At 43.5% G+C, this 25,066-nt stretch overlaps 1 protein-coding gene across 1 annotated transcript in view; it reads right to left on the reverse strand.

The window, feature by feature from the left end:
• Window positions 1-1,214: 1,214 nt before the first annotated feature.
• SERINC5 (serine incorporator 5) overlaps window positions 1,215-25,066 on the reverse strand; it is a 40,268-nt gene continuing 16,416 nt past the window's right edge. Inside the window, exons 3-11 of the mRNA XM_062513379.1 lie at window positions 16,338-16,516; window positions 16,043-16,125; window positions 13,107-13,200; window positions 11,325-11,536; window positions 10,459-10,554; window positions 7,037-7,163; window positions 5,403-5,469; window positions 2,655-2,694; window positions 1,215-1,982 (exon numbers count right to left, since the gene is read on the reverse strand). Of these exons, the coding sequence (XP_062369363.1) occupies window positions 1,831-1,982; window positions 2,655-2,694; window positions 5,403-5,469; window positions 7,037-7,163; window positions 10,459-10,554; window positions 11,325-11,536; window positions 13,107-13,200; window positions 16,043-16,125; window positions 16,338-16,516 (1,050 nt within the window). The 3' untranslated portion in view covers window positions 1,215-1,830. The remainder of the gene's footprint in view (window positions 1,983-2,654; window positions 2,695-5,402; window positions 5,470-7,036; window positions 7,164-10,458; window positions 10,555-11,324; window positions 11,537-13,106; window positions 13,201-16,042; window positions 16,126-16,337; window positions 16,517-25,066) is intronic.

Here is a 25,066-nt window from a genome sequence, read left to right on the forward strand (position 1 = left end):
GTGGGGGTTCAACCTTTTTCAGCACTTAGGGCATTTGAGCTGTTCTTTTAACACCAAATCATCTGCTTAAATTAATATAAAAAAGGTAACAAGGTAGTGTTTAATATCGTCAAGTCATTTGTACTAAGGCAGCTGCTTGTTATATTTGTGTCTTCTGGTTTTGCTTTTGTTCTTCTGACTGCTTATTCCAGTGCTTGGAATAGGAGTTCCACAAAAGAATTTCTGTCTCAATTAATGTATTGGTTGGTTAAGTCCCATTGGTTGGTTAAGTCCCAACAGCAAAACTAGTATCAACAGAGGAGTATAAAAATATAGCAGTTAGAAAAAATCCTTTCCAACCAACACACAAGCAGAAAAGGATATATGATACACTACAGTCCTTTTCTGACCAATGCATCTAAAATATTATAAAACTAGTCATGGAACTAGAACTGAAGAGCTGGGAGACCTTTAGACACAAGCTGAAACAGCAGGGCAGAAAAGTCAATGAGCACCCCTCTTTCAAATGTAATAGCAACTGGCAGTGCTCCCTTAACTATTATTTTCTCAACAGCAAACAATGTGAATAAAGAATGTACCTTATCTTACATCCCCATGCAGTACACTCAACTTTTGAGTAACCTGGCAAAGCAAAATTGGACAAAATTCAAGAATTTAAGAATCTGTGTGTAGAAATGCCCTTCAGTTATTAACTGGGCTAAATCTGAATTGAATAAAATATCCAGGTGCCTTTAAAGTAATAACAGAATAAATACTTTACTATGATTGGTACATTCCTTTCTCAATTTAGGTATAAAATAACTTAATATATTTAATACTTAGATAAAAAAAATTTAGTAGATGCTTTGGCAGTCAGATTTTATATATTCTCTTATTTCTACAGAAGTATTTAGATATGTTTTTGGAAAAAAAATTATCTGGATATGACTTACAAGAATTATATGCTGTACAAAACAGCAGTCCAAATCATCACTGCAAACTGCAAAAGAAACAGACAATGAAAGAGTATAAAAAGGAATTAATGCATATTTGCTGGAGATACCAAACATTCATGGGAAGTAAGATACCATCTGCACCATGAGTTTTTCTCTTCTTGTCAATGAAACCAGAAGAGGATTGTCAGTTATTTGAAGAGTATTTCATTTATACAGTTTATGCATTATGCATAAAACTGTGTTTTCCACAAACCACACATAAGTATTGTAAAGTTTTGAAACAGATTTGTTCCCTTAGGCAATGCTTGTTCATGATAATAAAAAATGGTATAAAAAAAGTCTTCCATAATTTCTTTAGTCTGACTAAAAAGGTAACAACTGGTACATTATGGTAAGTGGGTAATAGGTGTTTCCTCATTCCACTTAAAAAAAAAAGGGGAGAAGAAGAAACTTAAAATTACTTAAAATGACCTTTTAACTGTTCACACTGAGAACTCTCTGGTTGGGCAACAGAGTGGAGCAACAAGAGTCCATAAGTATAGACAGACACAAACCCAACAGGAGACCATCTTAATCCAGAAGATAGACCAGGTTCCAGTGAAGAATTTTTCAATCTGAGCACTTTCGTAACTGTTAAGGAAAAAAAAAAAAAAAACAAAACCTGACATAAAAGACTTTAACTAGGTTAACCCATTACAGGAAGCAAGGGAGAGCAACCCTTTATAGAGCGAGATCTTGCTCAAGAAAGCCCAAGAAAGATTTGTAATGTCTCTTCAAACATCTACCATAAGGACAGGAAACACCCAAACAGCAGAATTTCCTGTTCGCATCTTCCCTCTCAACACAGAGAGATGTTCATTTATCAGCATTAAAAAAATGCATGAAAGAAATACACTTACTGGAACCAATGGGTTACTGTCATCATCACATAGAGAGAAGCCAGGAAGAAAACGAAGTGGAAGTAGGCATAACTGTACACTGTGCCCTTCTTCTCATCATAAACCACAGTCTGGCCTCCCCTTTTTTCAACATGCTCTTCAGCATCAACTGTAAGAGACAGGAAACAACAAAGGTTTGGAAATGTAATGAGAACTGAAAACAGCAGCTGGCTTCACAGAGAACACAGCAAAACATTTATGGTGTGATTTGGGAAAGTGTGATTGAAGCAGTAACACTTGAACATCTCCTCTTCCTCAGGGCATGGGCCTAAACCCTGGGCCAAAAACTGAAATCCTGCCTTGTAACAGCTTCCTGTGTACTGAGTAGATTTTGAGCGTTGAGAGCATTTTAACTGCTCTACCTGTGCAATATTCTTCTGGCAAATCCAAGCTGATAATCCTGATTGTACCAGGTCTGCAAACAGGACACTCCCTTCTTATCTCACTTCCAAACTGCAGTCCCTGCAGAGCTGCTGAGCCAGAAGTCCAGCAGCCAGTTACACCCATGGGCATGCAAAAACCTGAGATTAGTCTGTGTATGTTGCAAGATGAAATGTACTTTAAAGAATCATTAACTATCCTAGTATTTTTGAAACTGTGTTGTGACATTTCTTGCTTCCCTTTGTAGCCTAATTGGAGCACTTCATCTGCTTCAGTTTGCACTCAGTACTCTACTGAATGAGGGTATGAGCATCTCTCCCTCCACAGCTGTGTCCTTAGCCTCTCAGCTTTAGCCCAAAAGCCACAAATAAGGTAAATGGTGCAGTGAAAACATAATTACCATCTCCGTCAGGTACACAGCAAAAGCAGCAACGAGCCACCTGTGGAACAGAAAACAGGAAGGGGGTAAGAACCTGTACTACAGCAAAGCAGAAAGCTGGGGAAGGAAGGTCTGTTATGTCTGAGCTAAGACACTAATTTAGAAATTTTGGTTTGTATTTCCAACTAGCACAAAACTCAAATTAAGATTCGCCCAGTAGCTCAGAACTGTAGTTTCCAAGCTTTGGAAAAACCTGCTCAGTAATCTGAATAAATGAGCCAGTCTTTAAAAATGACCCATTTTACGTAACTCTAGGTCCAACACAGATGCAAATAATTATGACAAAATGGTGGAAAAGCTATAATGAAGCACATACATATTTAGGGGACTTATCTATTCAGATACACATGCAAGTGCTTTTTAGGATATTTCTGTAATAAGACAGAAGTATAAGGAACTTTTAAGCTCTGATGTATGGGTTGGAAATCACAACTTTACCAGTGTAAATCTGAAATGTACTTCTCTTTGCAAGATTTTGCTGAAATGGAGCCAGAATGAGCACAAGAATGAGTACAAGCTGAAACCTGTTTTTGCTGTTTTATTTAAATGAAGATTTACTTTTTTTTTTAACCTGGTTGAGAAAGAAAAGCTGTAATTTGACACTTCCTGTGTTGAATGGTAATGCAAGTGGAGAAAAGATGTTGACCATCCAATAAACAAATATAAGTCTATTTCCTGCACCACACTACAGTAAAAGTCAGCACTTTCTGTACTTAATATTTTCATCACAAATATTATTTGTACTGGTAATAACCTTCTCTGGGATTTCTTTTGCTTGTGGTCTGATTAAGATAATGAACCCTGTTAGGAAAATTCACTTCCCTATTACATCAATCAGTCTTTACAGTACAAAAGTGTATTAACTTCATTTATTTGTAGTAGTTCACAGTATAATGTTCAATGTAACGTTGCACTGGAATTTTACTGAAGACTTCAGTATTGTTCACACTTAAGTAAAACAAACTAAAGGACAGCCCAGTCCTGGAAATAAGGACACTGCTTCTTGGAAACTTAGAGCTGTCCATGAAGGATAAAATATGGCCCTGGACAACCAGTGTAATGCCAGCATCCTAGGGCCTTCAAAACATCCTTGAAACCATACTAGCATCATAGATAAGTAGCTATCTCAAGACTGACATAAAGGATGTCTGTATCGACAGACAAGCAGCAAGACTGCTGCAAAAATATAGTTGCTTTGCAAATTTTTATTATGATTAGTGTGATGATGGTGTGGGTGCCAGTGATTAGAAAAATCATGCTGCACCTGAATGTCTGAAGAGCAGCAGATTGTTGTGTAAAATCACATATGGGGTGCCCCAGTTTGGCTGGAACACCACATACACATGAATAAGTATTTATGCTTTGCACTTCTAAATTTTATTTTTTAGCTTATCCCCTCTTACAGGGACTGGTTGCATGTTTTCCCACACAGAACGTCTTTAAAGTAAAAAAGTCCAGCAGAAACATCAAGTGGCAGGTTTACCCAGCATATCCTTGATTACCTGTACTCACTGGCTTCATAAACTCAGGAAAACCCAAAAAGCTCACTCTTTTTCAAAGGACTCTTTGAGACTTTCAGTAAATCCCTTATTCTCCACCTCTTTCTACTCTTCTACTCCTCCACAGGGCACAGACCCACACCTCTGGTACAGACCTCCACAGGCTCCGCACAGTTGGCAGAGGAGGTGCAGGACCACAAAAGGCAGCTGTTTCCTCCCCAGTGCTCCCTGTCCTGTCCCTCAGCACACAGTGGGAAGGTATCAGGACCTGCCTGAGACAGGCCATGCCACTTCCCAGTGCTCCATGCCCAGCTGGCAGTGAGGAGTGGGCTGGCACTGGCTCCCTGTCCAGCCACAGCATCCTGCCACAGGGCAGTGCACACTGGAATGTGCAGTGCTGCCCCATGCCCAGCTACTGCAAACACCAAAGGCCTCAGCAGATACCTCCATGGTTTTGAACTCTCACACTCTGATTTAAAGACTTACAAAACAGAAGCTAAAACTGCAGATGCAAGTAACACCAATGCAGAGAGAGCTAGGGTTGGAGACTTATCTCCCAAACACACATGCACATACTTGAAGTGCATCACTAGCAAGCCTAAGCAAGGGGAAACTGTTACTTAGCAAAATCCCACTCATTTCCCGAGTTTTCTGGGTGTTCCTAAGACAAGAAAGCCAAAGAAACAGGCAGATGGAATGAAGAAACTTGTACAGCTGAAACAGGGACAAGAAAAATGATCAGAGATAAATTACAGGCAAAAAGAAAGGAACTACTTATGTATGGAAATAAGAACAAGAGATAAGAACTTCGGATCTTAGTTGCTTTGAGAACAAAGGCAACCAGGACTGAAAATGTTTAAGAATGCCTCCACTTTTCCTTCTGGTAGCTTTCCAGCATGCTTTTCCCTTAAATAAGAGGACATGAGCTTACGTCAAACATAAGATGTACAGGAAGTCTGCAGGATGCTGAATAAAGTTCAAGAGCAGCAAATCATTTCAGTACTTAAAGGCATCCCCACAGGACAAGCAAGACCTACAGAAGGGCCACTGTGGACAAAAGATCTGAAGAGTCCATACCCAGAGGCACATAGCATACATGCTACCAAGAACAGCTTCTGTTTTCAGATTACTGGCCACAGAAAAAAAAACAGCAATAAAAGCATGGGAAAAAGTCTGCATAAAAATCCTGCGTGAAGAGGCAAGAACTCACTTCGGTTTCAGCTGTTGCATATATTCCTTTCAGTGCCTCTGAGCTTGCACGTGTCGTTGAGGTCAAACTAGGAGGAAAAGAAGACAGTATCAAACCCCTGGCTATAACTATAGCTCAAACAGGGTAAATCTTCAACATCACAGCAAACACAAATAGTCTACTCCAATGTCTCAGCTAATCATTTGCCTGGATGCTATCATCAAGCACTAAGTATATGAAAAGTTTGTCCTGCACTAGATATAAACCAGCCTGGAAGATGGCGATTGGTCAGTTCAGACTAAATCATGAGCTTAAAAATAGGTCACTCCTGAAAAGTGATGAATTCACCACCATCTGACAGCAGCAAAATCTAAATGCCCCAATTTGCAATCGAGAAGAGATCTCCCCTGCTGTGTACAACCAGTGCTTTTACACTCAGTTCACAGCCATCACTTTGGCTCAGCTCTTCTGTAAAGGCTTTGCCAGCAAACTCACAGGACTCTGGCAGCAGTCAGTTTTCAAAAGTAAATTACCAGCAAGCGTTGTCAGTGTACCAGTTCCTAGAAATTATTTTCTTGCATGACTGTACTTATCTGGGGGGGAATCCTTTCTCCTTTCTTCTGACAGGAAACACTTCTTGTCCAGTCCTGCCCTTTAAGACATGAAATGCCAACTTCCTATTACCCACAGGAAGGCTTTGGTGTACACAACGAGCCTTGGAAAGCAATGCTTCAAAACACTCCCTCTGAAGGTACTCTTACCTCCCCAGCTACATGGTGCAGTTCAGTGGCAGACTACATGAATATTGTCTGTGTGCTGAAAAACCTTCCTGAAGCATTGGAAGTGTCCTTCTAATGTGAACTAGATCCATGATATTCATTTTTATGTATCTTGCATCAGAACAAAATTGAACACATATGCATATTTGATAAACAGAAGTTTCTTGTTTTCACTTCACAAAAATATGAAGGAGTTTCTGTATGTGAATTTTGAAGTGGACCAATTCAGAAGCAGAACCTGCTCAAAAAACTGCAGCAGAGAGGCAAGCTGCACAGCCAAAATAAATGACACACAACCTTTCAATCACCAGTAACTCCCTGTCCCACAGCATAACTTAATTTATTAAAGTGAGCTGCAATAATACAAGATGAACATCAAAGGTGTGCATCATGGGGACAAAGAAGGGTTTTTCTTAAAGCAGATCAGTGGCAAATCTTGATGGCAATACTATGCTCATCATTTGTTCACAGGAAGCCCTAAATCCTCCCAAACATTTTGTTTGTTTTAAAGACCTTCAAGGACAGTCATAGCCTCTGTCAGGAAGTTACAAAAATTTCAGATAGATTTTTCAGGTGGATGTAACTGCATAGAGTTTTATCGTTTAACAGTGAGATTATTTGAGATCATGGACAGGAGGAATTTTTTTCCCTCTGCCTCTAGATCTAAATTGCCTTATTTGATTTTAATTAGATATATTTGTTTCAGAAGTTATCTTTTTAGCTAGAACATCTAAAATTCTGAAGCTGATAACAATATGAACCTGCCAGCTTTATTCCACACCTCTCTGTGACTTTTCATGAGGCCTGGAATAAGCCCTCAGACTTTGGACCACAACATTGCATTTACAGAAAGGTAACTGCAAACTCCCAACTTACCAAGAATATAAAATGCAGCCAAACAGAATTGTAGTACCTAAGCCAGTAACCAGATTTTCATCTCTGTGCAGGCCTTGGCTGAATTCAGGTACACAGATTGTGATATTCCGGTTGTTTTCATCCAGGACTTCACAAAACAGAACAAACAAAAAGAACAGTTTGCAGAGCTCATTTAAATGCATTTTAAACTAATCTTCAGACTGAAGGCTTCAACTGAATTTTTATTATCTGACAGTAGGTAGGTAAATTTCAGTGGTTTCTGTGTGTCTTTTAGAAAGATCACAGAAAATAAAAAGGGTAAATCTGATCTGGCATATTCTGTGTTTCAGACAAAACAAAAATGCAACTTAGTAAGGTACTAAAATTTCCTGTTTGACCACAACAGACAAACATGGAAAAAAAAACTGTTTTGTGAACTAAGAAATAGGAAGTTGGAAATCTGCCAGCAGTTCACCCAAGGCTACAAAACCATGTAATACCAAGACAGTACAGACCTCAGACCAGAAATGTGACAGCAAGGGTGCCTTGAGGACAACTATTAAATCCATACAGTAAAGAAAAGTGGTCAGTTGTTGCCCAGTTCTCAGACTGACTCACAAAAGACCAAGGAAAAAAAGATGCACCAGTGGGGCTATCTGCCCCTCTGGCAGATTTCAGCCACAAGGTCTGTAAGCCCTGCCTATGTAGGCAGTCAGCTCTTTTGGGATTCCATCTTTGCTCACTGAGATCTTCCTCAGCTGACAGAAAGAGATCGGGAGAGCAGCACAGACTTCTTCCACAGGCTTTATTCTTCCATAAAGGGGAGGTCAGGCAGCAAATCCAAATACATGGGTTAATACAAGTTTTATAGGGTTCGGGTGGACTGGAAATAAGCCAATAGGGTACAAAATTGAAACATTATCCAACTACCTAAAAGTTCTATGTATAAAATAACCAATTACAAAAAATCAATTCTAACCGATTATCTTCTAAAAAGATAAGCAAGGGTCTAACATTTTTCTAGCTTTAGTCATTCTAATTAAGTAGTTTTTCTTATCTCAAAGAGAATACCAAGGGGGCCTCACAGGGGTATCTGCAGAGGAATCCATCTCCTCCTCACACCAGTTACAGGCAGGTTTTTATCTTGGCATGTAAGCACATCCTACTTTCGGGCCCCTGAAATGAAACCAATTCAGTCCTTGATGTTCCAAGTTGCATCTGGCTTTTTATTATTTCCCTGGAGTCAAGGCAAGTCATAGAGTAGCCTACAGCATCACCCCAAAGTAAGAGATGACAGCTGCACCTTAATATCAAATCAAGAGCTTTTTGAGTCAATGCTGCTCAACGCATTTCCTTTTACCCTCCAGCAACCACAAAGCATCCCTATTGAGGCAGCACAACTTTTTGTAGGGGCAGAGGGAAAAATGCAGCAAAGACTACATCCAGGTTAAAAATGAACTCAGAGTCATGAACCCTGACCCAGTGGGAGAGGACTTTGTATGGGCCTGCAAAAACAGCTTTATCAGCACACTGCAGGGACAGCACCAAGGGGAGAGGAAACAAAAGGATAACCAGACTTTACAGAACACCTTGGCCAGAGATGTGCAGATTCCCCCCACCTGTGTCCATTAATGACATGTCTGAAGCCAGGCACGTTCACAGTTTGGCAGGTGTTTTAGCCAACTCTGGCACCAAAAAAGCAAAGGTAGGCTGTAATTAACACAGATTCAAGGAAGATCACTTTCTGTTTGCCTATTCTTTCTAAAGACATATGCAACTCTTTAAGGGTGCTGCAAATACTTGTAACTTTCATTTTTTTCAGGTCTTCAACACAAGATGTGCAAATTGGAAATCCCTCCTTGACAAATGAGTCAAGGTTAGGCAAGCTCACGGCAAACCTGAATTACAAGGCTTGGGACACCACAGTAAGTGCCAGCACCTCACACATTCTCTAGCACACACCAGTGTGAAAGATGACAAGCAAATGTAGAGTCCTTATCAAACAGACATGCAAGGAAGGAGCATCTCTGAGAGCAAATGACAACCATCAAAATTCTCAGGCAGGAGAAGACAAGGAGGTCTAAGAGTGTGCTTGATGCATACTCTAAACAAATGCAATAACCACACTTGCAATATATACAAGAAGAATTAGAACATTCACTTAACTGCTGAAGACTTTGTGACAAGCATGAAGCAACATAAGGCAAATTATTTAATTCCACCTACTACTTTCTTCACCTTCTTTTTATTTTTACACTGTGGCAAGACTTTTGAGTATCTCAGATGAACTTGGGACTTCTAAATTCAATTCTGTGTTACTTCAAAACACTGCAAAAGTTCCATAAGTAAATTTTACACCTAAATGCTGTCTAGTTTACTTCCTAACTCTAGAAAACTCTTGTGTGTATATCTGTACCTACACAAGTATGACATACTTTTTCCCTCATCTCTCCCCCTTCTTCTTTAAAGATATCTGTATAAATTTTTCCTTCCGGTCTTTGAACTTATTTTCCTCTGGTTATTGTTGTTTCAGCTATTGAACGCTAAAAGCTGGGCAATAATAAAGAAAGGGTGTTTTAGTACTAACTCAAACTATCTTTTCACTTTGCTAGTGAAAAGAATGCTTCCATTGCAAATATAGGAACCTGACATTTATTTGGGTAAAGGAAAGTTTGAATTGTGCTCTGAAGTCTCGCTCTGGTTTTGTAGTGCAAAGAACTTGGAACTCTAGTGAGTGCCATACTCCTGAACTGCAATACCAGTGGCTGAAAGGCAAGTGGAGTTCAAGAACTCTGCTGAAGAATAGCATCATCTCAGCTCCATCATAACTCTGAGACACAACTCCAAGCTCTTTCTTGGAATATTTCCTCTCAAAACAAAATACAAGTAGTACTCAAATTTTTGCTTCATTAGGAGTCCAGGCCTACCTAGCAGACTAATTCTAGGGTAAAAAAGTGTCATGTTAGTATTCACTTGGATGGCCAGCACCTACTAATTGGACCTTATGAACTTTTGGATGGAGATCACCCAGCTTCTTCCAGAGGAATCCAGAAACCATTTGCTCCAATCCTTTCCTATCATGTGACCTTACACATTATGTATTTTGTCATATCCTATTTTATGAGAATGTGTACTTGTCACAGGAGGAATAGATTACAAGACTTTGGGAAATTTGTTCACAGGAAATAGGAAATGGTGCAACAGATGCAACTCACCCAAGGTAAATTAAGTACCCCTAGACTAAAACATTTAACACACACAGAGAGTGCCAATTGCATAGTCTCTTGGCTGCACAGATTTATTTGCACCATTTGCATTTTTTTCTGTGAAGACCAAACCTAGCATCTCTATATCCCTGAGTCTGTTAATACAGGTTTGCTAAATTCATGCTTTTAATACACAGCATGTTGAAAAGAATTTATATAAAGCATTAGATAACTTACTAGTTTCTGGTGGTTTGCTGGACAGTGCTGAGAAAGTGAGGTACATGACATAGCAGCTGATAACTCCTGACTGCAGCAAGCCAGAATGGGGCTGGCCTTTACAAGAAAGACAAAAATTAGTTATTTTTGCAGACACTTCAATGAACTGAAACAGAAATTTATATCCTTTAAAGAACAGCACATCACTATGTTTTATTTTTTACTTAAGGCCGTTAATAAGTGTTTGAGGCAGTTTTGATAAAGTTCCACTGTCCAATAAAGAGGAAAAATTCTATCCTTTAGTTCTGTGGGCTGTTTTAGAAAAACATTATAGATTCCTGTGGAAGTAAAGAATCACCCCTGTGCTTTTGTCAAACACAACAGCTTTTCAAAAGCTATTGACAAGCTGCCACAATAATTTTATTTGCCTGTAAAATCTCTGTTGGAGTCATTCCACTATTTTCAGACCCAAGGTATGCAAGATAATAACAGCACACATAGCATAAAATACCGCTGGCAACTCCACCAAGCCCAAACTTTACAAAATTATAAATCCCAAGAAGTCAGAAGTAAATGGTAAAACAGTAGTGAGTTTGAGATCTACCACTGCCAGACTTAGGTAAATCTCACAAGCAGTGACAGCCATCAGCAGGTGGGCCTTCTCTATACTACATGGCTGATGGCACACCCAGAGTGTCTCACAGCTCTGTAGTTTTAGCAGTCAAGCTGACAATGAGCAACAGCACTTCACGTTGTAGGTGAAGAGTCAAGAGCAGTACCAATTCAGAGCTACCTTCAGACTTTCTGCCCAGACACGGCTTATGCCTCTAGGCATACAATTGTGGCAGCACCAAAAATCCAGGAAGAGAAAAGGTCAGCGGACTCACGGTTCTGGACACAGGGTGATATGGCCACCAGGGACACAAAGAGGCACAGGCCCCCGTTCACCCCAATCAGGACCTTGTTGTACATGCAGCCCTCTGAGCGCGTGTAGAAAAGAGCCATGAGGAGCAGGGCAGCCACAGCAACAGAGTACAGCATGAGAGTGACCAAGGCAAGCAAACCATTCCACATCTGCTTGTGGTTTGCACCTGCAGTCCTGCAGGGAGAGAGAGACAAGCATCTTATCTTTGTCTTCCCTTACCCAGAACTTAAAATTCTAACAGCTGAAGAGCTCATATCCTCAAACACAAAAGACAGTGTTTACTTCCCCAAAGCATGCGTGTGTCACTATGCCAGCACAGGCTATTGCGAGGTTCCTACCCATGAAACAGAGGGAAACATTCTTTAGCATCAGTGTTTACCTTCTGTACTATCACAATCAGCTCCTTCTGTAATTACAGCCCAGAATGCTGACTCTTAGGATTCCCAGGAGTTCTCTGGGATCAGCCCATCAGCGTATCTCAACTCAACACTTCAGGGGTTTCCTCAGCAACTCCAAGCCTGCCAGGCTGGGCTAATGAGTGGTGCTCTCCACACAAGGAAACCAGAGGTTTATTGCTTGGCATGGCCTCTCTTCTGCTCCTTGTACTACACCTTGATAGTTTCACTACTCTTTCACTCAAAAAGGCTCCTCTCCATTTCGGTCTAACCATTGATCGCACTCAGCTAAAGAGTGGTCCATCTTGTTTTCCTTTCTTCACCTTCCAAACATTTCTTACAAAGCCCACCAGGGTTTAAAAGGAGCAACTAAAACAGTTATTTTGAAACAATGGCCTGTTTTGTAGATGGAAAGTCTTTTCGGTGTTATTTTTTTCTGGTTGTTTTGTGGAAACAGGATTTATTTTTAAAGAATATCTAATGTAAAGAGAGGTAAAGTTAAATGCTGGTGCTGGAACTCTTTCATCCATGAAAAAAACAGCTACAGTAACTGGCAATAAAAATATCTGTGGTGTAAGGAATTCTCACCTCTTCCTATCTGAAACAGGAATTTAACAAAGCCAATGGTTTGCTAGAACTCTTTCTTAGCAGGTAGTACTTTAATTAGAACAAGAGAGAACTGCAAGAATTTGTAGAGGAGGAAATATGAGACAGAAAGGGTGGAGGTGGGTGGGAGGACAACTTCAATATTTTAATTTGATGAGAGGTGAAGGGCTAGGACAGTAATAGGAAACATACTTGATCCAAAAATGAAGTCAATGCCCAAACAGTGTATATCCAGGTCAATAATGGAATCTTGCATATTTAGATGACAAGAAAGAAGCTGAACAAATTAGCAGTTCTTAATTTAAGAAAAAAAAATGCCGTGCGTTAAGCTGACATAGACAAAGCAGGATTCATCAGTTCATAACATTGCAAACAGTTCCACTGCCACCTTTTGCAAATCCAGTTTTATTCTCTTGCACCACTCTACTTAGCAGATGTATTTTCATATATAATGTAAAATAACTTAAAGTAATTTTTGCATCCCAAGACACTACTACTTAATGGAAGCCAAGCAGTTCAGGTTAAGAATAAATCAGCAGAGTAGAAGCAAGCAATGAGGAAACATTTCTGTTGGGAAAGGAGAGAGGGGATGAAGCAAATATGAACAGCTCTGAATACTGACATTCATATGACTTCTTTCAAGAATTATGTCCAAGATACTTTTACATTCTTCATTACAAGAAAAGTATTGGTCAGGAGTCGAGCAGAATTTTAAAGCAAATAACTATTTGCCCAACACATACCAATTTTTATTCCACTTGTGTGCAAACTCAACCAGCAGGATGAGCTGAATGGCAATAAAAAGGAACCCTCCTGTTGCTCCCACGTAGCGCCAGGCTGCAAGGCAGAGAGGCAGAAAATAGGTCAAATGCTGTTCCCTTGAGATAAAATGGATTTATTGTCTATGCAGTGAAGCTGGTAATGTGGTTTGAATATCTGAAGCTCACAAATGTAGCAGGAGATGAGAGATTTCAGATGGAAGGCCATCTCAGTTAACTCAGTATTAGCTCCCTGATGAATTCAGCCTGCAACCTGCTTCACTTTCAATATAATCATGTTAGGACAGCTATTGAGTCTCCCTAACCTAGAAAATTTTTGTGGAGACTATGAGTTACTATATTCAGACAGAAAATACTGAAACCTTTGTGACTGGCAGGAGGGAGGTGGTGTGAAGGCATTCCACAGGAATCTAAACCCTGAAATTGCAAAGTACTGGAACCCAATCATTACTAAAAAGGGTAATTTCTTCTCCTCCAGATTCCAGTACCACAGAAAAACAAAGGTGGGGTTTATCTATTCACAAATGCTGTTCCAAGCCACTCCCAAGGAACATTCAGTATCCACTGACTGATTTTAAGACAGGTTATTTGGGTACTTAACTGTTGACCTACATACATATACCGTATTTGGGTAGCTGCTTGGATGTTATGGACAACAGATTTCTTAAATGCAACAACAGAAGTATCTGAGGAAATATAGATACCTATTTTAATTTTTAGCTGCATATACAGCTTGTACTGCTCTGCAATACACAGCCTACTAATTACTCCAGGTGTGAAGCTGATTTCAGTGAAGAAAAGACCAAGGAAGTGCACCAGCAAAATACAGCCACATCCTACCATTGTGCTTTCCTTTTGAAAAAAAAAGCATGTGTAAGTTAAATGGAAGAACAGTCAGGGCTCAGTTAGCTGATATAGAAGTTATTTTTTTTTCTTACTCTATCATAAGCTCATTATTTAAAAGCAAGCAAAAATGTTATTGGTTTTCTAAATATATTGTATACACTTGACAAGCATTCTATTCTTCAAACACACGCACAAAAAAAAGGGGATTAAGTTATTCTGTAAAAAAGTACATAAAACATAGGCAGGGCACAAAGTGGCATGTGTATCTGGGAGAGGGGCAGCAGGAAAAGTCAGACCACCAGTGGAGTGAATAATCAAATAGACAGACTCTCATTATCTCTTCTGCCACAGTATACTGCAGGACATTTATAGATCAATCACAGATAAGGTCAGCGTATCCAGTGTGGATTTAACACTACAGCCCACAGAAACCTATTGCTTGCACATAATCATCCTTCTCCACGATTAACAAATGACTTGGGAAACATGGCAAGAGATTTTCTTTTTCAAGGAAAAAAAAGGCAGTTGGGAGAATGATCCATCCCTCTAAAAAAACCCCAAAACCAACCAACCAAAAGAACAGTGTAAGTTTCATGAAAGGAGGGAAGAAAACCCCACAAAAAACTATACCCAAACTATCTGTAACTCTCAACTTCAGGGGCAGACTAGAGGTCAGTTTAGTGGGAACTAGAGAATAGAGTTTTGAAGTGAAAAGTCATGAGGCGGTTTGGGTTTGTTATGCTGTATCTCCAAACTACATTAGACTGGTGTTGAGAATTAGCACAAAAAATTCTGTTTCTCCTTTTCTGCAAACACATCAGTTCTTCAAGAGGTTTCACCATGAAAAGGGTCACTTGCACAGACAACAGGCAGTCTCACCTGCTCACAAGTACAAGGCATTGTACTGCTACATCTAATCCAAACAGAATGACAAACACATATGACAAACACTAATGACAAACACATACAGCTGTCCCACAACTTCACAGAGGAGATGGAAGAGCAAACTCATCCAGGACCAAACAAACAGACAGGAAGAGCAAGATGATGAATTACACCTGTCAGTGGCTTATTAGCAGCGGTTTTTACTTTAGTTCCCCAGAGTACTGTGCTCCCAGTCTGTCTGTCCACTGTATTTGATTCCCCATGTTACCTCTTTCTCCTGCCCTTTTAAACACCCTGGCTAGAGCAGGTGGGTGTTCAGAAAAAGATTACCAAGCAAGCATCAGTGGAGGAAGCATACACACTGCTTTACTGATACCATCCCTTTTCACCTGTCCAGATCAAACAGCTTAAGGGCTTACAAGTACCTGTAAGATGTACTTATTGCAAATGTAAGAGAACAAACTCATCTTGGTATCACCAGGATTTTTGCTCCTAGCCCACAAGACTCCTGTGATACACTCCCCTCCCAGCTGGCACTTCAGTACTAGTACCAGCATGCCTGTGCTGTGCCAGGATTCCTTCCAAAACAGGAAATGCTTCTGACAAGGCATCCTCAGGAGAACACATGTACCATGGCCCAAGAACTCTAATTTTACCTTACTGCATGCATGCCCCCAAACTGAAAATTAACATCCCAAATTCTTTTTGGATACTGCAAGTTTCCAGGCAGCAAACACCAGTACCCACCAGGTTACTGTGCCTCCTGGAGCACTGGTTCCCCTCCACTGTGCAGCCTGACTGCTGCCCTATGCCAGAGCTACCTGCACAAACCAAACTAATATGCAGCTCTGTGTTCTTGAGTGAGCAATTCCTTCTGCACCATTATAATTCTGTGTATCTTAAAGAACTGGCAAGAATTATTTAAGAATTGCTGCAGTGGTACTGTTACCTACCACTTTGGCCTGCTCTTGGTCAATTCACATGAAGGCCATGTAGTTTGCACACACAGTGTTTCCCCCAAACAGTTCCAAATACTGCTTTTGTATCTGACCTGTAAAGGTTTTACTTGAAGAAACAAGGCAATATTCATATTGATCAGACCTCTCAGATTTCTAACCACTCACAAGATAGTAGAGAATGAAGTAGTATAACAAAACAAGAGGACATACCATTGAGGAAAGTGTCCTGATCAGGAATGAAGAAGGCTCCTGAGCACATGGCTGCCAGAACTATAAGTTTAATAAGCCAGAATCTGTATGAAAGGAAAAGAAAAAACAAACCATCTGGTTGTAATAGCAATTAAAGATTTTTCTATTTTAGTACCACACGAAATCTCTATTTAAAGCATAGCGAGAAAAAAACCCCATGCTTTGACAACTGATTACTACTTTACTTAGTACATTAGTACTTAGGCATGAACTTGTAAAGAGATGTGAAAACTAGGCATTCAAATAAAAAACTCACCCATTATGAATGTATGCTCGGCAGCTTTTGCTGTTGTTAATTTTGATGGTGAACAAGAAGAATAAAAAGAAGAAACAGGCCATTCCAAAACAGACTTTGTACACTGCAGAGTATCCCACCAACTTCTCACACATCTCACCCGCCTGAATACCCTGGCACATCTGTTTGTAGAAGGGAATCTGAAAAGCAGAACACATTATATGTAAGCTGTTAGAAGGGACACGAAGCACACATAACCAAGCACATCTATGTCTGTGCACCAATGACTTTTCACTAGCTTCATTTAATATATTTGACTTTTGACACCTCCTCAGCCTGGATTTCATGGTTCAGGGGATATAACAAAATCTAAAACATAAGGGACTGAAGTCATCCAGAGCCTTCACTCCTGTCTTTACAGATCCCTTGGGGTACAAGTCCACCTTCTATCAGTTCTCCTGGTTCGTGCCATTCCTGCCCATTACTGCTTATTCCCTCACCCTGAGGCCCTCTTCCCTTCTTCCCACACTGCACAGCAAAGACTCTGATTGCTTCAGTAATCCACCTTACATGAGACATACCAAGGGCTTGTGCTACCCTGGCTGGAAATGCAGACTGAACCCCCCCAAGTGTAACAGGGGTAGCAACCATCCTCCTCTCCACCACAGCTTCTGAAAGGGAGTTGTGCCAGTTGACTTGATTTTGTTTTAAATTAACAAAAAGGCGGAATATTCCTGCCTCTCTTGACTCATTAAATATTTGCCTTTGAGGCCTTTCCCCACCAAGGGAAAAACAAACAGCTGCACATTTTGGCTTCAGTTTCACCACATGAACATGATGCTGGGTGCTCAAAAAAACAGGTCTGTGTGGCCATGACCCGCTGCTGTGAGGCACCTCTGTGTAGACATCCACCTCTTACAGCCATTTCACTGAACAGAAACACAGGAATTTAATTAGAAAACCACAGTCCATTTCAAAGAAAAAAAAGGCCTCCCTTGTATGCTTACAGCCTTCAGCTAAAGCTGGTAAGACCAGTTGAACAACATCATTAAATCCTCTGGAGTTGACTGCTGCTGTACAGGCGACTGGATGATAGAGAACCCAACATGTAGCAGGACACAACATGCACAAATCAACAGCTAAGGAAAAGGAAACCCCTTCATTCAGCAAGCAGGTCAGGAGACAAAGCCATAACAATAAAAGAATAACTGGGCCTAGGTGCTAGCCATCAGGCAGGATTCTCAGCTGCTGAAAATCCTCTGAGAGGCAGGAAACAAGTGATAAACAAGTAAATTGCCAGCTTCCACCCACCAGGCTCTGAAAGTCTACCTCTCTCAGCAGGGTATGAAACTTCAATCCATGTTCCAGGAATCCAAATCACTTAGGAGATCAACAACCCTCTTAGCAGTTTCTCAAGAAGAGGAGCTCACAACACTGAGCCAAGGGTAGCAAACCCAACTACACGTTGAGGGTTAGTTCTCTCCCTTTTTCCCTCTGTGGAATTTTCCCCATTGTCATGCTAAGATACCTGTTGACTGGGGCCTGGTGACATGGGGGAGGGGACGGGAGGGAAGAGGGGGGAACCCCACGAGATTCAAACAGCCAGAAGAGGAAGCGGAAGGCTGGGCCTCGGCCCATTTCCCCCGCGGAGTTCGGACGAGAAGGACGATCGCCACCTCCTGCCTCTCTGTCCCATCCCAGCGTCGGGAAACCAATATCGGACCCTGCCCTGCTGTCTTCTCGCTGTGAACTACCACCATCCATCACTCTACTGAGCACCAGGACCCACACCGTGAGCGGAGAGCTCTCTCTCCATCTCTCTCTCCCCCTGGGACAGCTCTGCCATCACCCCCAGCCCTCCTGCAGCTCTGCGGGACCCGCCCGCCCCCAGCACCGGGAACTGCAGCTCAGGGAAAAGGTGCCTGCAGCCAAAAAACACTGGGACTGAGTTACTGTTCTGTTTGTGGGTAATTTCATAGCTGTTGTTGTTCTTGTTTGTCGTGTTAGATATACTAGTAAAGAACTGTTATTCCTACCCCCATATCTTTGCCTGAGAGCTCTCTTAATTCCAAAATTATAATAATCGGAAGAATCACGTTTTGTTTTTCAGTCCAGGGGGAAGCTTCTGCTTCCCTTAGCAAACACCTGTCTTTCAAACCAGGACAGATTTTGGCGCCCAACGTGGGGCCCGAGGGCATTGAGAGAAAAGGGTGAAAAAGGAATAACAGTTCTTGAGTTACCTCAGTTTTGTGTTAGGTGGCATCATGTTGTCCAGCTTACCGTGGTTTGGGCTCCATGTGGCCACAGCTTTATCTCTCCCATTTGCAATCCCTTACTTGAAAATGGGTCCTATAACTCAGGCTGCTGTAACTATTATCCAGTTCCTTTTGTGGGCTGATAACGTGAGAAATTCATGGATTTTTAACTTCCTCTGGAAGGTGGGCACATGGATTCAGAGCTGTCACACTCTAACTGTATGTTTTTGGGGTTACTTTAATAATGGTACATACTGTGAGGATATGACACCAGGGAAAATTTTGTCCCAACCCCTTACACAGTTTTTTGGGTCTGCTCCACCAGCTTTTGAGGGGTTCAAATCTCTTCTAAGCAGTAATGATATCATACAGTGGCTGACATTGCTAATAGGCCTTGTAAACCTGTTCTATTTAACATTCCAAGATGAGGGGAGATTGACTTGGATGACAACTCTGATACGTCCCCCAAGGAATAGGGATCCTGCCCCAGAGCCTGGCCCTGCCCCAGAGCCTGGCTCTGCCCCAAAGACTAAGGATTCTGCCCCAGAGGTTAAGGATGTTGCCCCTGAGCCTGATTCTGCCCCAGAGCTCACCTCAGAAAGGAACCATCCAGAGTGGGTGGGGTTTCTAGTGAAGGAGATGGGCCAAATGCTGAAGGAGTACCTTTCCCCAGCTCTTGAGAAACTCTCCCCCTGCCTTAAAGAGGGAGAACCTGATGGTGCAGCAGTGGAACCCACAGATGTTACATCTCTCCAGGTTCCAGCTGAACTGCAAGGGCACTCACAGCCAGCAGCAGTTGCCCCTGTGGAAACTAGAAAGTCTAAGGTGAAAACAAAGCACCTGGATAATAAGGATCAGAAAGCAGGGCCCTCACAACCAGCAGGGGAGCCAGAGGTTGAGATTGTCACAGAGTCCCTGTCATACGAGAGTCTCCGTAATCTGCATAAAGATGTTGTACGAAGGGGCCGTGAGGCTTTTACAACGTGGTTACTGCGGGTCTGGGACCTTGTGGGTACAGGTGTGCAGCTGGATGGTACTGAGGCAAGGAATTTGGTACCCCTGACCCAGGACTCAGGTGTGGATCACATATTCGTAAGGGAACCAGGCCCCCTTTCCCTCTGGGAGCGGCTTTTAATGAGTGTAAGAGAGAGGTTTGTCCATAGAGAGAGAATGCAGGAGCACCACCATAGAATGCGCTGGAAGACCGCTGAGGAGGGGATCCAACAGCTGAGAGAAGTGGCAGTACTGGAGATACTCTTTGGGAGGGGTGGACAACATGACAATGACCCCGACAAGGTCAGGTGCACAGGGCAGATGTTGTGGAATCTGGCACACCTGGGGCCATCTCAATACACCACATTCATTGCAGCCATTAATGCTGACACCAACCACGAGACAGTGGGTTCTGTTGCCAATAGGCTCAGGAATTTTGAAAGTATAATGAATGGCCCAATGCAGGCTCAGGTCTCTGCTGTGATTAGGGAACTCAGAGAGGAGTTCAAGGAGGAGATAAGAGGGGTGAGGGAGGAGATGAGGAAGGTCAATGCAGCACCAGTGCGAGTCACAGATCCCAGAGTTAGAGCCCAACGTCCCCCAGCTAGGGATAGAGGATACACCCCATGAGCTGACCTGTGGTTCTTTCTGCGTGACCATGGGGAAGACATGAGGAGGTGGGATGGGAAACCCACTTCTGCCCTGGCAGCGCGGGTGCGTCAACTCAGGGAGGGAAACACTAACCAAGGGAGCTCCACTAAAGTGAAGGTAGCCTCAACTTCCCATAACCAAGATGCAGGGTATTACAAAAGGGAGGATGATTTGTCAGATCCCCTTGAGGGAACCTCCAACATGTATGTCCAGGAAGGAAATAATAACCAGTGCTAGAGGGGCCCTGCCTCTAGCCAGGGAGAGGAACGGGAAAACCAGGTCTTTTGGACGGTGTGGATCCGATGGCCTGGCACATCAGAGCCACAAAAACATAGGGCATTAGTTGACACTGGTTCACAGGTCACCCTAATACCATCAGAACATGTGGGGGAGGAGCCTGTTTCTATTGCTGGGGTGACAGGGGGATCACAGGAATTGACTTTGCTGGAGGCTGAGGTGAGCCTGACTGGGAAGGAGTGGCAGAAGCATCCAATTGTGACTGGCCCAGAGGCACCGTGTATTCTAGGCATAGACTTCCTCAGAAATGGCTATTACAAAGACCCAAAGGGACTCAGGTGGGCTTTTGGAATAGCTGCTGTAGAGGCAGAAAACATTAAGTAATTGAACACCTTGCTTGGACTGTCAGAGAACCCATCTGTAGTGGGACTCCTGAAGGTGAAGGAGCAGCAAGTGCCAATTGCCACCTCGACAGTGCACCACAGGCAGTACAGGACAAATCGAGATGCCGTGATCCCCATCCACAAGATGATCCGTGAGCTGGAGGGCCAAGGGGTGGTCAGCAAAACCCACTCACCCTTCAACAGCCCCATCTGGCCTGTGCGCAAGTCTGACGGAGAATGGAGATTGACTGTGGACTATCGTGCATTGAATGAAGTGACTCCACCGCTGAGCGCTGCCGTGCCGGACATGCTGGAACTCCAGTACGAGCTGGAGTCCAAGGCAGCAAAGTGGTACGCCACCATTGACATTGCCAATGCATTTTTCTCCAGTCCTCTGGCAGAAGAGTGCAGGCCTCAGTTTGCTTTCACCTGGAGGGGCGTGCAGTACACCTGGAACCGACTGCCCCAGGGGTGGAAACACAGCCCCACCATCTGCCATGGACTGATCCAGGCTGCACTGGAAAAGGGTGAAGCTCCAGAACATCTGCATTACGTTGATGACATCATTGTGTGGGGGAACACAGCAATGGAAGTATTTGAGAAAGGAGAAAAGATCATCCAGATTCTGCTGGGAGCCAGTTTTGCCATCAAGAGGAGCAAAGTCAAAGGTCCTGCCCGAGAGATCCAGTTCCTGGGAGTAAAGTGGCAAGACGGGTGGCACCAAATCCCCACTGAGGTCATCAATAAGATCACCACGATGTCTCCACCAACCAACAAGAAGGAAACACAAGCTTTCCTAGGTGCCATAGGCTTTTGGAAAATGCACATTCCTGAGTACAGCCAGATCGTGAGCCCTCTCTACCTGGTCACCTGGAAGAAGAACGAATTCCACTGGGGCCCTGAGCAGCAGCAAGCCTTTGCCCAGATTAAGCAGGAGATCGCTCATGCTGTAGCCCTCGGCCCAGTCAGGACGGGACCAGAGGTGAAGAATGTGCTCTACTCTGCAGCCGGGAACAAGGGCCTGTCCTGGAGCCTTTGGCAGAAGGTACCTGGTGAGACCCGAGGCCGACCTCTGGGATTCTGGAGCCGAAGTTACAGAAGGTCTGAAGCCAACTACACCCCAACAGAGAAGGAGATCTTGGCTGCTTATGAAGGAGTTCAAGCTGCCTCAGAGGTGATTGGCACAGAAGCACAGCTCCTCCTGGCACCCCGACTACCAGTGCTGGGGTGGATGTTTAAAGGGAAGGTCCCCTCTACCCACCACGCCACCAATGCCGCATGGAGCAAGTGGATCGCCCTCATCACACAGCGCGCCCGTATCGGAAACCCAAATCGCCCTGGGATTTTGGAAATAATTACAAACTGGCCAGAAGGCGAAAATTTTGGTCTTGCCGATGAAGAGGAGCAAGAACAAGTGACCCGGGCTGATGAAGCCCCGCCATACAACCAACTGCCAGCAGATGAAACTCGCTACGCTCTTTTCACTGACGGCTCCTGTCGCATCATGGGGATGAACCGGAAGTGGAAAGCAGCTGTATGGAGCCCCACACAACAAGTTGCACAAGCTACTGAAGGAGAAGGTGGATCAAGTCAACTTGCTGAACTCAAAGCCGTTCAGCTGGCCCTGGACATTGCTGAAAGAGAGAAGTGGCCAAAGCTTTACCTTTTACACTGATTCATGGATGGTAGCCAATGCTCTGTGGGGCTGGCTGGAAAGATGGAAAAAAGCTAACTGGCAACGTAGGGGAAAACCAATCTGGGCTGCTGATGAGTGGAAAGACATTGCCAGTTGGGTAGAGAAGCTACCCGTAAAGGTCCGTCATGTAGATGCCCATGTCCCCAAGAGTCGGGCTAATGAGGAGCACCGACACAATGAGCAAGTAGATCAGGCTGCAAGGATAGAGGTGCCACAGATAGACTTAGACTGGCAACACAAGGGAGAGTTGTTCCTGGCTCGATGGGCCCATGATGCCTCAGGTCACCAAGGCAGAGATGCTACCTATAAGTGGGCACGAGACCGAGGGGTGGATCTCACCATGGACAGTATTTCCCAGGTTATCCATGACTGTGAGACGTGTGCTGCCATCAAGCAAGCCAAGCGAGTGAAGCCCCTCTGGTATGGGGGGCGGTGGTCCAAATATAAGTATGGGGAGGCCTGGCAGATTGACTACATCACACTGCCTCAGACACGCCAAGGCAAGCGCTACGTGCTGACCATGGTAGAAGCCACCACTGGATGGTTGGAGACCTACCCTGTGCCTCATGCCACTGCCCGCAACACCATCCTGGGCCTGGAAAAGCAAGTCCTTTGGAGACATGGTACCCCTGAGAGAACTGAGTCAGACAATGGGACTCATTTCAAGAACAGCCTCATAAACACCTGGGCCAGAGAACACGGCATCGAGTGGGTGTACCACATTCCTTATCACACACCAGCGGCTGGGAAAGTGGAATGGTGCAATGGGCTGCTTAAAATCACCTTGAAGGCACTGGGTGGGGGGAATTTCAAAAACTGGGAGATGAATCTACCAAAGGCCACATGGTTAGTGAACACCCGAGGTTCCACTAATCGAGCAGGCCCTGCCCAGTCTGAGCCCTTGAGAACACCAGATGGGGACAAGGTTCCAGTGGTGCATATGAGAGGTATGCTAGGAAAAACTGTTTGGGTGAACCCTGCCTCCAGCAAAGACAATCCAGTTCGTGGGGTGGTTTTTGCTCAAGGGCCAGGTTGTACCTGGTGGATCATGCAAAGGGATGGAAAGACCCGATGCATACCCCAAGGAGACCTTGTTTTAGGGTGAACTACCTACAATACTGTGCCTGTATCTGTAACTGTATGAATGTCTGTAATTTGAAGATTTTAATTTGATTTGGCATAATGGTAGGGGAAAATTCGGGGTGGATAATGTTGAGGGTTAGTTCTCTCCCTTTTTCCCTCTGTGGAATTTTCCCCATTGTCATGCTAAGATACCTGTTGACTGGGCCCTGGTGACAAGGGGGAGGGGACGGGAGGGAAGAGGGGGGAACCCCACGAGATTCAAACAGCCAGAAGAGGAAGCGGAAGGCTGGGCCTCGGCCCATTTCCCCCGCGGAGTTCAGACGAGAAGGACGATCGCCACCTCCTGCCTCTCTGTCCCATCCCAGCGTCGGGAAACCAATATCGGACCCTGCCCTGCTGCCTTCTCACTGTAACCTGCCACCATCCAGCACTCTGCTGAGCACCAGGACCCACACCGTGAGCAGAGGGCTCTCTCTCCATCTCTCTCTCTCTCCCTGGGACTGCGCTGCCATCACCCCCAGCCCTCCTGCAGCTCTGCGGGACCCGCCCGCCCCCAGCACTGGGAACTGCAGCTCAGGGAAAAGGTGCCTGCAGCCAAAAAACACTGGGACTGAGTTACTGTTCTGTTTGTGGGTAATTTCATAGCTGTTGTTGTTCTTGTTTGTCGTGTTAGATATACTAGTAAAGAACTGTTATTCCTACCCCCATATCTTTGCCTGAGAGCTCTCTTAATTCCAAAATTATAATAATTGGAAGAATCACGGGTTTTTTTTCAGTCCAGGGGGAAGCTTCTGCTTTCCTTGGCAAACACCTGTCTTTCAAACCAGGACACTACAACATGGATCTGATCCTTGGTGGGCTGGAACCAGCTGAGGAGATAAAACTGGTCTCAGCTGTGTGGTGTTACTAGAAGGGATGCAAGCTGGGCCACTCCGAATTGATTTTTCAGCAGCAACTCAAAGATTAGTAGCCACTGCATAAAGAAGGTGGACATTAACCAAGAAGCTGTGGCTGAACTGCATCCAAGAGTTTTTGGAAAGCGCCTGTCCGGGGCATCAGCAACAGTTTTCCCAGGTCCTGGAAAGCAATGAAATGTCAGACTGGACAAACATGCCAGCATTCAAAATGAGCAAATAGATTGACTGGAATAATTATGAAAACTATCAATGCCACAGTGATGCCAGGGCAAGCCAAGGAGCCACAACAATGCCAGAGAAAGCAACTGGGCTATCAATTAATGCTTTTCTGTTCTTTGCTTAGAATAATAAACAGTTAATCAGGACAGGGTAGAAAACAGCAAAATATTGAACTAAAAATACTGGGAAAATTACTTATTTGTTTGACCTAAATGATAGTACTCACCAAGGAGACAGATTTCTACAACATCTGTTCACTTTACTTAGAAAACACTCAGAACAAAACACAACAAAACAAAAATAGCACAGCACTTGA

This window comes from Cinclus cinclus, chromosome Z (assembly GCF_963662255.1).
Source record: "Cinclus cinclus chromosome Z, bCinCin1.1, whole genome shotgun sequence".
NCBI classification, from domain to species: domain Eukaryota; kingdom Metazoa; phylum Chordata; class Aves; order Passeriformes; family Cinclidae; genus Cinclus; species Cinclus cinclus.